At 34.6% G+C, this 14,155-nt stretch overlaps 1 protein-coding gene across 4 annotated transcripts in view; it reads left to right on the top strand.

Annotated features, from left to right (window-relative positions):
- Positions 1-14,155, top strand: part of CRIM1 (cysteine rich transmembrane BMP regulator 1) — a 198,322-nt gene that overhangs the window by 160,349 nt on the left and 23,818 nt on the right. For all 4 annotated transcript variants that reach the window (XM_027641448.1, XM_027641444.1, XM_027641445.1 and 1 more), the window contains 2 exons: positions 2,350-2,478; positions 13,162-13,318. In XM_027641448.1, the coding sequence (XP_027497249.1) occupies positions 2,350-2,478; positions 13,162-13,318 (286 nt within the window). The remainder of the gene's footprint in view (positions 1-2,349; positions 2,479-13,161; positions 13,319-14,155) is intronic.

Below are 14,155 nucleotides of genomic sequence, written 5' to 3'. Positions count from 1 at the left end.
TGAGTATAAGCATTGCTGTGGCTTTTTGATCTTTTGAAGTGTAAGGTTTGGGCTTGTTTGGGCTGGCTGACCAGTAACCTGAATGTAGCTTCAGGGTGACTTGCATTCTGATCTTTTGCATGTTTAGGATATTTTGGTTGGAGAATGGAGTGAGGTAGGAAAGGGGGTTTTCAGAATAGTCCCCAGATGCTAAAAAATCAGTTTGGTTGCAAAAGTAGTTTATATACTCAGAGGCCTAAACAGCTGGGATTAATTAATGGTGTTTCTGGAATGTAAGATGTTATTGGTATATAGCAATATGTTCATTATTCCTAAAGTAATGGTTTGTTAAAGTTGCAAATGTTAAGTATTAGACACGAATATGATTTAGTCAGATAGTTTGCTGAATATACTTGGAAACAAATACAAAAAGTTCACTGAGCTTAAAAGAAGTCTAGTTTGGAAATCCATGGATTTTAAAATACACTACTCATTATGGTTACCCTTTTGCACTACGTGTGCAAACTCAGAGCTGTGAAATGAAGAATTTACAGAAACCCATCCTTTGACCTCCAACCTAGTAATTTATATTAAACTCTTAAAAAAACATGAAAAATTTTAATTTAAACTAGAAGAAGTTTGAGAGGTTTAGGGATACATGGATACCATTATACATATTTCCACCTTGTATATGAACAAAGCTGTTAGTGCTGGTTTATATATTTATAAAGTGTATTGCTACTTTTCTACTAAAAATTATACAAACAGCAGAATTTGAATGTTACTTTGAAACTTTCAGCAAAGTGAGTAATCTGAACCTTGACCTCTGAGATAAGTTTGAAGTTCTTTAACTTAACTGTGGTGTCTTTAATGCAGTTTTTTCCCTCCAAACTCTAATTAGCTGACCTTAATTTTAAAACAATTAAAAATGTTTATCAGCTGTATAAACTATGAAACTATGAAAACAGAAAAGCTCATTCTTGTAATAGGATAATTTTCACTTGACTGGAAGGCATGGGTGCAAAATCTGCCTGCTGGCCGTGGAACCAATAGGCACAGAAATTAGTATTTTGGTTATCAGTGTATACATCTAACAACTTAATCAATGCTGAGTAAAATTTTACCCTTATTCTGGCAATAAAGACCGTCTGCCTATAAGTAAGAATGGCAAACCCTGTGGTTTGAGGATGAGAGATGGGAAGATGTGGCCACTTCCAGTCCATATCATTTTCACAATTTAGCAATACATACACTGAATTTTTTTTAAATTCATTTCCTGTAAGTCTCCATTTCTTGAGATGAGGAGACAAGATACACTCAATTGAAACAGTGAAATGAAAGCTCATAGTTCTTTAAAGTCTTGCAATTTTTTTCCAGAATGCTTTTTATAATGTTAATAGTGCTCATAACTATAAATTCATTGGTTCTTCATTGCCTGAGTTCTGTGAAAAACACAAGCTAAACAAAATTAGTCTCACAGAGTAAAAATTCATTCAGAAAAGACAGGTGTTTCATTCCTTCTGTATCCTGTTTTGTGATAGTAGTTTTGAAGTTCCTTGTTATTTCCATAAGTCTTTGGACTTTTGTTCTAACAACTTTGTATACTAGAACACATTAATATTTCTGGCTACCCAGTGTATCAAAACAAATTTCATACTCCAACATATTTAAATGGTGTCAAAAAGTAAGTATTATACTGTTTATAAGTAACTTCTAATTGGCAATAATATCCTCAACTTGAAAAACGTAATCTGGTATTGCAAAGTATACTGTAAGAAGTGATGTTTTCAATGAATAGACATGTTGAATGGTTTCCAGAGATCTTTCACATGCAGTGAATCTTACATTCCCTTTTGGTATTCAGATTCTCTTCTACTATAAATTTCATTAGAAGTGATCTTATTCACACAGAGAACAATTTGGCTACTGAGTCGTGCTTTGATGTAAAGCTTGGTAGTATCAATCAGCTGAGCTTCAGAGGAAGCTCTTTTTGGTTTCTAAAGCAAAAAAAGCTGCATGAAGTTTTTATTAAATACTATTGAAGAAAAGTGGGCAAAATAAATATTTTACACTTTGTTTCAAACTGTATATGCAGTAAAGCTGATTTCATAGTAAGAAAAAAAAAGGTAGTATTTCTTCCCAGTTTCAATACTTCAAAAATTTTCTGCAGCTTCATATTCTTTGTGTTGAGTGTACATCACTTCAAAACAAAGTCTTTTGCTTTTATTGTTTCAGAAGTACCAGGAGGATTCATCAGAAACAAAATTAAATAAAACTATTCACTACTGCATTGTGTATGGATTTTTGTGAACTTAATTAAAATATTCAAGGAATCTCAAATTTATTTGTTTTATTTTTTCTTACCCCCAGAACCAACTTATATCACAATAGGTCCACCCACCTGTGAGGCTTTGGTGAACTGCACTTTGACTGAAAAAGACTGTATCTATAGCTTCAAGCTGGACCAAAATGGTTGTCGCATTTGTCAGTGCAAAACCAGTGAGTATGCAAAAATACAGTGGCTTCTACCTTTTATTTCAAGCTGTATGTAAAAATGCTAGTATGCTGGGTTTTTCCATTCATAATGTTGACTATATGTTGTTGTTAGTATGTGCGTGCTTTAAAGTTACTCATCTGTAAAGAACAGGCTCCTGATTTCTGGTATTGCTTACTTACTTAAAATTTGTTTGGAGGAAAACATGTAATGTTTGACTTAAGGTAAAAAATTAGCAGCTGGGTAGAAAAGGTAATAATTTGGCACTTAATATTCATTCAGACTCTGAGATGTCTAGTCAGACGTCCGCATTTCATTTTCCTCTGTGTATGTAAAGAATTTCAAGAGAGCATCTAGGTTTCTGCACTTCAGAAACTTCTGTTGCTAAACAGCCTATTTTCAACTTAGTTTTTTCATCAAAACTTAGATTTTGAGGATAAATGTTTGAAAAGTATATACGGGGGGGAGTGTTTGTATATATCCAAGCATATCCATATTTAAATTTGTTTCTATTACATATACTTATATTATATACATATATCTTCAGTTAACATTTATGTAGGTTTTAACATTTATTTCTTCCCCAAGGAAAATTACTGTGCCTTGTGAGAACTTTGTGTGTATCAGCAAAAATGTATTTTCTGTTTGTGTTTCCTTTAAAAGTTCAATGTTTTCAGAAGAAATATAAAGAAATATCAGGTTGGTTTTTGGAATTGGCCAACAAAGGACACCTGTGGAGTACTAATCTTAGCTGCCAACCCAGCCTAGAAGTGGGTTTAAACTCTCTTTCTAATGTTATTGTAATTTTGCAGCTTTCTTGTGGCATCTAAGGTTTACACAACTAAAGTATTACTCCATTCCCTTCCTTTGATTTCAATCCACCCGTTCGCAGCCACTTTCTAAACCAATAAGACTATTTTAGGGGTCCCCAGTAGATATGGTCGAAAGAAAACTCTTAATTGGTAGAAACTAAAGAGTTTTAGGATTGGATTAGTGTTCTGCTAAAGGAGCAAAAAAAAAGGTGTCCTGGCTTTTTTTTTCCCCCCCCTGGGGAAAAATGCATTTTTTAATTCCATAAGGTAAAGGACAAGATATCTTAATAAAACTAAATATACGGTAAGCAATAAGGTTATCATGGTAATACAGAAATATTACTTTTGATAAGTTGTATTTGTGGAAGGATGACTTTCCATATATTATGTCCAAGCTGTCTTGGATTACATGTCTTACTTAGTTCTTCTGAAGGACAAAATTAGAAATGTTTAGTTCTGCTTTTAGTACGGTAATTTGATTTTCCTTCTCCTTATATTATTACTAAATTGATTGGGGAGTTTGACACAAACAAGATGGATGTAGTTGGCAAATTTCATCATCTATACCTGTGTGCAGTCCTTTCTTCCAGTTTGGTGCACAAGAGACACATCACTCCAAAGGATCATTTTTTTTTATCCTAGATTACCTGGCTGCACACATACACATACCCCATCCCAGGAAATTTCTGTTCTTGCTTGGAGTATTTCTGATTAAATAGTGCATAAGAACCTATTCGAGAGAATTTTTTTCTTGCTAGATTTGCTTGAAATTATTTTCATGGTACAGTAGCAATCTGGAGCAAGCTTAATAGTATCATTTGTCTGTCATCTTTCTTTTTGGTTAAATAATGTGACTAGTAGATTGCTTAAAAATCTCAGTCACTGAGCGAGGGAAAACCTTTGTTTTCTAAAGAAGTGAAAATAATAGCTTGGAAGTCTTCATCATTCAGTGGTTATCAGTCAGAATGACAGAAATTGAATTTTTCTGTCAAGTAATGTCTCTTGCTTGCAAGGCTCTGGACAAATGAGTATATGAGAAATGAGAAGAAAGGAGGTTTAGGTCAAATATGCTGAAAATATACTGCACTAATTCTCTGCATTTTGAGATCCTATGTCCAAACCTTTGATGTCCAAACCAGTTTAGTTGCATCTCTCTTAAGAATGTGAGAATGTGTACTACCTTTAGCTCATGAAGACTGATGTGGACTTTTGGGAATATCACTGTCTTTATACTGCACTGACTTGTTTTTTGCTGGTCTAAGCTGCTCAACAGAGTCAAGTTTAAAGTGCATGAGTAAAGGAATCCTCCCTGCCTCTTGTTACCATTTGAAGTCATCATATCCCAATTCTACTAATCCCTTTCCAATAAAGTTTCATTTTTTACTGATTTCTCTTTAGATATCTCTGCTGAAGATTCGTTATACTTTAGTTTATTTCAACCAAAAGAAAAGCAAAATGACAAAGTGAAAGAACATAGAGTGAAAATGTAATTTTTTCTTCATTATTATCTTCATTTACATTCATGTATCCAGAAATAAGTACAACAGGTTTATTTGGAATAATTATATAAGTACAATATCATGAAACTTGTTTGGTGCTTTATTGTAATTTAGTTTCAAGTTTATCCAGCCTGATTCAAGCCAGCTACAGAACGAGAAGGATGAAAGAAGCAAATCATAACATTTCTAGGATATGATATCAATAGAAGTAGTTTACTTTGTCTTTTATTATTCTTCCTGTTTTTGCAGTGAATGCAAAAACATGCTGAGAGCAGCACACAGTCAAAACATACATGCTGTAAAGTAAAATAAAATAAAATATTAAAAAAAATAACAAAGCCAGACCACAGTCATAAGAAAAGGGAGCAAAAAACTATATTGAGCCAAGAGTGAGCATAGATAGATATGGGGAAGAAAGTTCCAATGAGTAGAGATGGAACCACAAAAGATGAGGGAGAAAGAATGATCATACTGACCAGAAGCACATATAAGCCAAAGCAGCGGTACAGGACAGTAAAAGGTAAAAAGTGTAATTGAGGATTTAGTAAGAACCACTGCAAATACCAAGAATAAAACTAAAACAAGTAGAAAAATATGAAATACATTAAAAAATTATATAAGATGATACAAGAACAAAAAAACAAATAGAAAACAGTAAATAAGAAAAAAATCAGGGTTTGTAGTTTGCAAGTGATTGCTTTTTGTGTGTCTAGGCCTTTGCTTTCATAGGGAGAACTGGAGTGGATTAAAGTCTTTTGGAGAAGGAGTACATTTGGAGGAGTCTTTGTGGAAGACCAGTGATTGTTTCTGAGGCAGGACTCTTGTTGTTCCAAGGAAGACTGATGGGCGGATTGAGTAATGCTACTGATTGCAGTAACAGAGGATTTAAACTCTGGTAGTTGCTGCTGGACATTGTCATTCTTCAGTGAGAGTCTGAAGTCAGGGCCTTGTCTATTCCCTGTATAAGATTAATGGAAAAGAAAAAGCCTTTAAAATCTCTCCCGCGACTGAGACTACGGTGTTTTACCCCAAATGAATTGAATGTGGAGTACTCTTCAGGGTATAACTGTGAGCTTGTATGACTTTAGTATTTTTTTAACCTTTCAAATCTTACTAAAATTGAATTGGAGTGCTGCTGTCAATTTTAAAAATTTGTTGCTTCATTTAGAAGGCTTACCTTTGCAGTTCTAAGATGCAACTGTCATCCAGTTTCATTAACTCCAGACTGCTTATGGAGAGATGCAGTTGTAGAAGGCTGAGTCGTTTTCCCTGGACATTATAATGCATCATCATCCACTTTGTGTTGTGGTCTCTTTCATCTGTCCAAGCAAACCGTTCAATAACTACTCAAAAATTAGAAATCTTTGTATATTATGTGTTTACGGAGTTCTCTAGGCATGATACCACCGTTTCCCCGAAGCAGGTTCTAGCTATATATGCAGAAATATTTTTTTCAGAAGAGTGTTAATACCTTTTCCTTAAATGAGAAGAAAATATTTGCTACTATGGAGTTAAAAAGGAGGTGTTATCAGTCACTCTATATAGCACACACCTGAAGCATGGTCTTCAATATTCTGGCAAGTTACACCATCTCCCTCTATAGGTGATGAAGCAGAGTGAAATTCCAGCATGGACTTTGGGTTTGGCAATGTGGGACTACATTTAGTTGTGTAGACATTCAAAGGCAGGATTGGAAGGTTTGACAAAAGGTAGGTAGGTGCATCCACATTTTTCTATTTTAGTATTAATTATCTTCCAGTGTTACTTTGATTTAGTAACAAATTCCATGGAAAATAAAAATTATAAAATAAAACGTAGTCCAGGTAGTCTCCCTTAGTGCAAGGAGAGTGCATCCTGGGATTTTTGAATAATTTTGTAGATAGAAAAAGGGTGTCTTATTTTTCTACAGTACTGTGAAAGGGAATAGCTATTCCATATTAGACCTCATTTAATGAAATACAACCATGGAAAATTTGGGATGAAGCATGTTTCCTAAAAATTTAAGGCTTAGGTCAGAAAAAAGTACATGCTTTAAGTAGAATAAAAATACTAACTCTTAAGTACACATGTGCAAGATAGTAGAAGCGCTCCCTGAAGAGGATTGAATTACGATGAACTATTCATGCCAAATAAATATTACCTGTCTTCTCATTAGAATAAAAGTCTTTAGCAGGATCTCTGAAATTTACAATATACTGGGTTTAGTAATGCTTTAGTACGGTAAGAGTAGGTAAGAACTTCACTTGACAAGTGAAAGGGGAAAAAAAACCCACAAATCCAATGTGCTTGAAACTTGATCATTCTCCAGTAATTCCACCTTTGAGATATCACTGCTACAATTCCATTTTCATGAATTTATGTGTTGTATGTGAATCCTAGAGTTGTTTAGAGCAAGTGTTCAAGCCATTAATTTGCCTCAATGGACTCATGAGATGATTTTTTTAAACAGGGTTTTCTAGCATCACAGCGCCCAGTCCCTTCATTTTTATCCAACTTTTGTGAATCGTGAGTTAATTCTAACAAAAGGAGGGAGGGTTAGTGTGGATCTGTGGAGGCAATATATTCAGAGAATTCCAGTTACTGATAAGTAACCTAGTTTTCTCCTTCATAAATTTGCCTCCCCAGATCCCCACCCCCGAAGATTAACCAGCAGTAGCAATCCACACCGAGAGGACGGCTGAGGAGTGCTTAATTATAAAGGTACTGTGAAACAGTTCTCCTGATATGACCTATCCTCAGCGTCAAGAAAATAATGCTGGTAAAGGTATGTAGCTAGCTTTGTGTAGCCACACTACAGATTTTCAGAAATGGACACCAGCCTGAGCCAAGTTGAAATACTTGTCACATATCTAGTAATATTCTTTGGCAGTTATTTTTTCTTCTGTGAATTAGAGGACAAAAAAAAAAAAAAACTAAAAGTATTTCAACATGGAATGAATTTTCAAAAGTTTTTAGAGTAAGATGACTTTCAGTCTTTGCATTACAATTATCAGTGTGTCCATACGTAAAATAATATATTGGAGAAACACAAATATCCCAGTTTAAGAGCTTAAAGTTTTTTATATACCGTACATTTGCTAGAAGAAATAAAGTCTTTTTTTAAAATAAGAGCTGGAATTACAATCAAGCTATTGTAAGTTGAAACAAGACATTTTTTGAGCTAAACGTGCAATTCATGGAGTTGAAATTTTTTTTACTTTTCAGTTTGGTTTCTGGGCAATATTTTATAACACTCCTGTTATTCATAGGTGTGAGTTAGGGATGTTAGCACTCTGAAACCAGGAATAAGTTATGCATCCAGTGGTTTGAATTTAGGCCAAAGACTTGTGATTCCTTTTGAGATACATTGCTTGTGAGATACCATACCAGTGGAGAGGTTGTGTTGTATCTGAAATATTTTACTGTTAAGTGAATTATCCCAAATGTAAAGATTCCTACCATTGCATATGATGGGACAGAATGTTGCTGTCATCTTGTTTGCGAGGTAGGCCCTGGACTATAATAGGTCACGTCAGTATATCAGCTGCTCTTACGTGCTGATTTTTGAACATATTTTTCTTTCCTTCAGCAGCCAGTGACTTGGTTTTATAGATATCAGACAACCTTTTAAAAGAAGAGGTGATGTTAGTGCCGACAGTAAGGTACTTAGTGGAAAATTGTAAAACACCACATAGTGCATGTGTAGCATGCTGTGTAGAGCCTCACCATACCTTGGTAATCATCTCTTCTTAAGGCAAGCCTTTCTTCTACAGAAAGGGTTGTCCCATCCCCCATGTCCCAGACAGATTCCCCTTAAAAAGTGTCATGCTCTTCTGAAACTCTAATATTAGTTTATTGTAATCTGCATGTATGAAATTGTCTGTAAGTGGAGGAAAGAAATCACTATATTTAAAAGGAGTTATGGACAGTGGTGACCAGGCTTAAAAACCTTGCCGATATCTGTATGTTAATAATTCACAAATATGATTGGCGTTTTTTTTGAAAACCAATTCATCCTCAGTGTTCTTTCTACTCGTATTTTTTTCCAACAGCATTATATTAAATTGGTCCAAATTAATCCAATAATTTGAAATTCCCGTATTTGAGTCAGCATATACAGTGTGCTAACTTGTTGCAACTACAGTACAAAGTATTTGCTATAACTACAGTCTTTAGGGGGCTGAAAGTCTGTAAGCAATAGCTTTTGCCAGTATAGAGAGGAGTAGTGAAGACTGAACTACCAGCTGGACTTGTTGATAACTGACTTTTGCAGTCATGGTTGCACATGGCAAAGAAAACTGTGTGGTCATGTCATGTGGGCTGAGTTCACTGCTATAAGTATTTAGTGCATGTTTGTCCTCAAGTGAGTATCAGTTCCTAGCAGGAGACTATTTAATCATGTCATTGGTTGAGGACAAACAGCCTTTCCATGATTATTGTTCTAACCACCTACTGTACATAATTATTTCAGCGTTTTATGTGGTATTTCAGCTAAGGTCTGTCCTCACATTAAAAAGCTAAGTATTTTTTGTAAAAGTATGGTTCTGTTAGCCTGAGACATTCAGGAACACATTCATCTTTTTCTAAAGTCATATCACGTCAGTATCATTCTGAGATCAACCAATATCCTGCCTCTGAACTCTGATATTGTCACATAAATCCTTTTTTATTCTTATGGATGGCACAACCTTGTATGTTTGCAGTATTACATTTCACCCCAATATTACTTTGTTCCCCTAAGCCCTCCTACTACCTTGTTTAGATGGATTATTTTCTTTATTGAAATTACCCCATTGACATTTCATGTTTCATAAGAAAAATTAATGAACGGGTTTCTACAAATCATGTTTCCCTAAGCAGCACAATGAGAAACGTTTTCCCTTTAGTTGATTTCCTATTGATCATTTTGTTTCTGTTTTATCTACCTTTTATCTAACCATCAGTTTAGCTCCCTAGGTGATGTCACTGTAACTAATCAGTCAGAAAAAAAGCAAAAAATAGCTTATACTGTGTGATCAGAAACTTGATCCCATTCTGCTAGAGCTGCAGTGATGTACAAATGTATAATGCATTTCTGTCAAACTCTAAACACTAGTTTTCTTCTGCACTGGCTTATTAAATATTTCCTGTCCCCTCATTTCAGCCTGTCTGATTGCCCTTATATACTTTTGAAGCAGTTATTAGGCCAGTTAGGGCTTGATCTCTTCTCTGCAAATACATTTCATTATTTGGGATTCAGTTTACTTATGAAATTTGTCTAAGCAGAGATAGAAAACACTCTCAAACAAGGAACCTCATAACATTTTGCCATAATAAATTTCCTCAGTTCATTGCAGTTGACTTTCATGAGCTAGTTCTCCTTGTTCTTCAGTATTTGTCACTTGAAATGCAAAATCTTAGCAGAAAATCTACTTTTACTTATGGTTTCATAATGAATTTATGATTATGTTAGTAATGATTAATTTAAAGGTATAGGTAAGGGTATAGAAAAACTTTCAGGATGGCAGTTGTGTATACTGAATTTGATCCACATGTGAATATTTAAGTTTGCAATCTTCTTCTCTTTTTCTTCTTTCTCTGATAGCTCACTCCGCTTTGTGACATTGATTGTTCACTTCATTTTCTCAAAAAAATACCTGGCTTAAAATGCTGGACAAGGCTTTTCAATAAGCTTGTGCAGCAGACATAAACTGTGTATGTGTACCAGATGATACTTCATTTTGACACTGCCTGTAGTTGTCATGTTTTTAATAATATTTCGGTAGGAAAAATTTATGTGGTTAGATATAAAGTCAGAAAGCAGACCAGAATTCACTTTCTGATTTTCATGTCACTACATTTCTTTATAGTGATTTTTTTTCCCAAAAACTATTTAAAATCTATTTCCGTATCTTGTACTCTCATACTGTCAGAAATTTAAGTGCGATAACATATTAATTTCATTAAAAACCATCTTCTCAGAAAACATAATTTTTAGCATCTTATTAGAAGGACTGTCAGCAGAGGTCTCTGAAGATTCTTCTGATTCTTCTGATTACTTCACGTAGCATTAACATAACACTAGTAATTTCATACCTGAACTGTTCATAACTGTAGAGTTGTCTGCATTGACTTCAGCAAACTTTCCCTTTATGTTTGACATAGCCAGATTTTTGATGATTTTTCATGTGCTCTCCACTGTCTGTTCCTGAGAGGGTAGTGGTGGTTATTAGTTATCCATCCCAGGGCTCTGAAGAGCTTTTCTTTCTTGACCACTTACAAAGTGAAAATTCTTTTGAGGATAATCACTATGTAAAGGATTAAGAAAGGAAGATATTGCCTCAAGACTGGATCTTCTGGTTAGTATGTCAGCAGAGTATTTGAGTTTTAAGTATATTTAACATCATAAGCTACTTGGGATGAGACACTGTCTTCCTGCTTGTATAGCACTATCCTAGTCACCTTGACCCTTTTAAGAAAGTATATTAACTTTTCATGTAACAAACTCGTTTCACATTTCTGAAAAACAGTTTCACTAACCAAATGAAAGCAGAAGACTGAAAACAAAGATATATTTGGCTGTGGGATTCTGAGGCATCGTTATTTTACCATCTGCTATAACTTCATAGTCAAACTTGGGTGTTGCACTTTGGTAGCTCTCCTGAGCAGATAATCTGGAGACAAATAAGATAAAGAAATATGACAGCTAAAAAAAATGTTTTAGTTGTTTCTGGTTTTTCAAATATTTTTTAAAATTGTTACTTCCAGCTCTTTCACATTTTTAAGATGCCTATTTGTTTCTGCTGTGCCTTTGCATCTGTACCTTCTTGTTTCCTAGCCTGTCTTCATGAGCCTGATGTTTATGGACAGCCACCTAAACATTTCATCTCCCTGACAAAGTATGCTTCAGAAAATGAATGATTCTGATTGATTCTGCTTGTGCAATTCCAGGATTATTCACCAATCAGTTCTGAGTATCTGCACAAGATATCATAACTTAAATTATATCAAAATTCATAACTGAACTTAATTCTTTCTGGAGATTTTCCAGTGTACTTTTCCATACATTCTTCATAAAGTTCAAGCCTAGCTTTAAAAATTATGACTACCTTATAAAACCTTACATAATGAAAAGTTTAGTTAATTATTATTGCTGTGTGCTGCGAGGCAATAATTCTGTACAAACATTCTAATATAAATCTCATAAATGCAAAAGAAATTCTCATTATTTTAACTTGCTTCAAGGAAATACTTTGTATTACACATACATCACTCTTTACCAGAGAAAATACCAAAGTTTCCTCTGCATTATGTTTTAAAATCAGCATTAGTGGCTACATATTAAAAAAATCTAGTATTTTTGATAGATCGACCTGACTTAATCCTTCAGAAACATGTGAAAGTTCATGAAGATCTTTGTATGTGTCTTTCTGTCTGAATAAAGCAAGAACCTGAGATAAGGGTTACCATTGCTGTGCCAAGGTTGGATCTGACTGAGAGTAAATGCTTAAATCTTTTGGCATCGATACTCTGCTTACACACATAATCCCTAGAGGTTTTGAAAGGATCTGGCATTTTTCTGTATTCTGAATGGCAAAAAAAACCCCAAAACTTGCACCCGTTTTGCTTCAGACACCAAATTTGCATAAAAATGGAGAGGTGAGAGCCATGAACCTGATGATATTCATCCTACTTAAACTGAGAACTGTTGTTTGGGATAATGAGGCTCTTATGTTGTATTGCACTTGTATGCCCGAATTCCACTGCAGAAGTAGGCAGTGAATTTGCCAGTTTTCTCCAAAGCTTTGGTCTCATTCTGAGATGGTAAAAAACATACCTTCTTTAACAAGTGAGCATTAATCTGGTAGAAAAAATAAGGAAACGCTTCGCTTTGCCACATCAGGTTAAGTCTTTGTTTTGCAGTCTTAAATGCAACATTACAAAAACAGAAGAGAAGACATTAAAGTAAAGCTAAGATTCCTTATGTAGTCTGCCTTCAGTATATTATTGTGTTAAAAATGTGAAGGTTATTTTACATTTCAGACTCACAGAAGTAAGAAACGGAATAAGTAATGTACTGATCTCCTCTTTGGAAAAACCTTAAATGTCCATATCCCTAAAGGGGTCTCCGTTGGCTGCAGAGACCATCTATTAATAAAATCATGTTAGTTTATGGTACCAGGTGGTACTCCCCAGGTTCCTGACAGAAACTGAAGAAATTCTGTGGTGTCTGCTCATGCAGGTTGGGTCATTACTGGAGAATTCTGTTAAATATTTTAAAGACAGAAGAGTCTGAAGGTAAGACTTACCAGTACTAAAAAAGTTATGAAGTAAAAGGGAACAGAAGATTTAGTCTGCTAAAGATGTGTTTGACATAAACAGTTTTCATGTTGTGATAACCTGTATGTGTCCTTCACAGGGGAGGAGCTGTGCACTGGCCTCATTTCGGGCTGTTCCTTGGACTGTTCCTTCGGCTTCCAGACCGACATCCACAACTGTGAGATCTGTCAGTGCCGACCACGGCCTAAGAAGTGCAAACCCATTGTATGTGACAAGTACTGTCCCTTTGGATACTTGTACGTATTCTGATTCCGAAAGTGTATTTAATACAATCCCTGTCCATACTGAAAATATGCAAAAATCCAGGCGTATGTACGTGTGTTTACTTTGTGGCAAAGCAGGGGGAAATGCAGGAAAATAGATATGTTGTTACTTGATGTGAGATTACAGTATTCTTCAAAATGGATTTTGATCAACATATTAAGAAACAGCAACTCCAAGAACAGCAGCAGATTATAAAAGCAAAGAAGTGCTTAAATTTTTTGAAGAATTTGACAAACAAGATGAGAAAGCTACTTACAAGTAATGTCTCTTGCACATAGCTTTTTAAAATTCTGTTTGCATGCTTTGATAACTTTTCATTTTATAGCCCATTTATTTTATTCAAATGATTATCTAATATTTCAAGTTTCTTTTAATGTTGATATGACAGCAGAACTAATTTTAGTGAGACATTTCTGATAATTACTTTACAGAATTTGTGAAGAACAGTGCTATCTCTTATCTAAGTTTTTGTAAATGTGTTCAAAACCTGTATTTGTGGTAGAGTTCTTTCTCCATAAAAGTAGATATTTGTGGTATTTATTAGACTGTGGAATAGGTGATGAAAACTGAGCAGATCTTTTGTCACAGAAATTTCTTAGTAGTTAGTCTGGTAGCTTCTATATATATTTTACCAATATATTTTATTTTTCATGGGTCCATTCCATGTTATTGCCTGCTTTTCATAACAGTTTAATTTCTACCTCATGATAGCAGATCTTCAGATAATGTTCATATGCAATTTATTTCTGTAGGATTTTTAATGAAGTTTACTATATTTGCAACTCCTAGTGTGATACTAATACTCCTTT

Source organism: Corapipo altera, unplaced genomic scaffold (genome assembly GCF_003945725.1).
Source record: "Corapipo altera isolate COAL_440 unplaced genomic scaffold, ASM394572v1 48b, whole genome shotgun sequence".
In the NCBI taxonomy this organism is placed as follows: Eukaryota; Metazoa; Chordata; class Aves; order Passeriformes; family Pipridae; genus Corapipo; species Corapipo altera.
The sequence above is the reverse complement of the archived record's forward strand: the minus strand, read 5'-3'. Positions and strand labels throughout refer to the sequence as shown.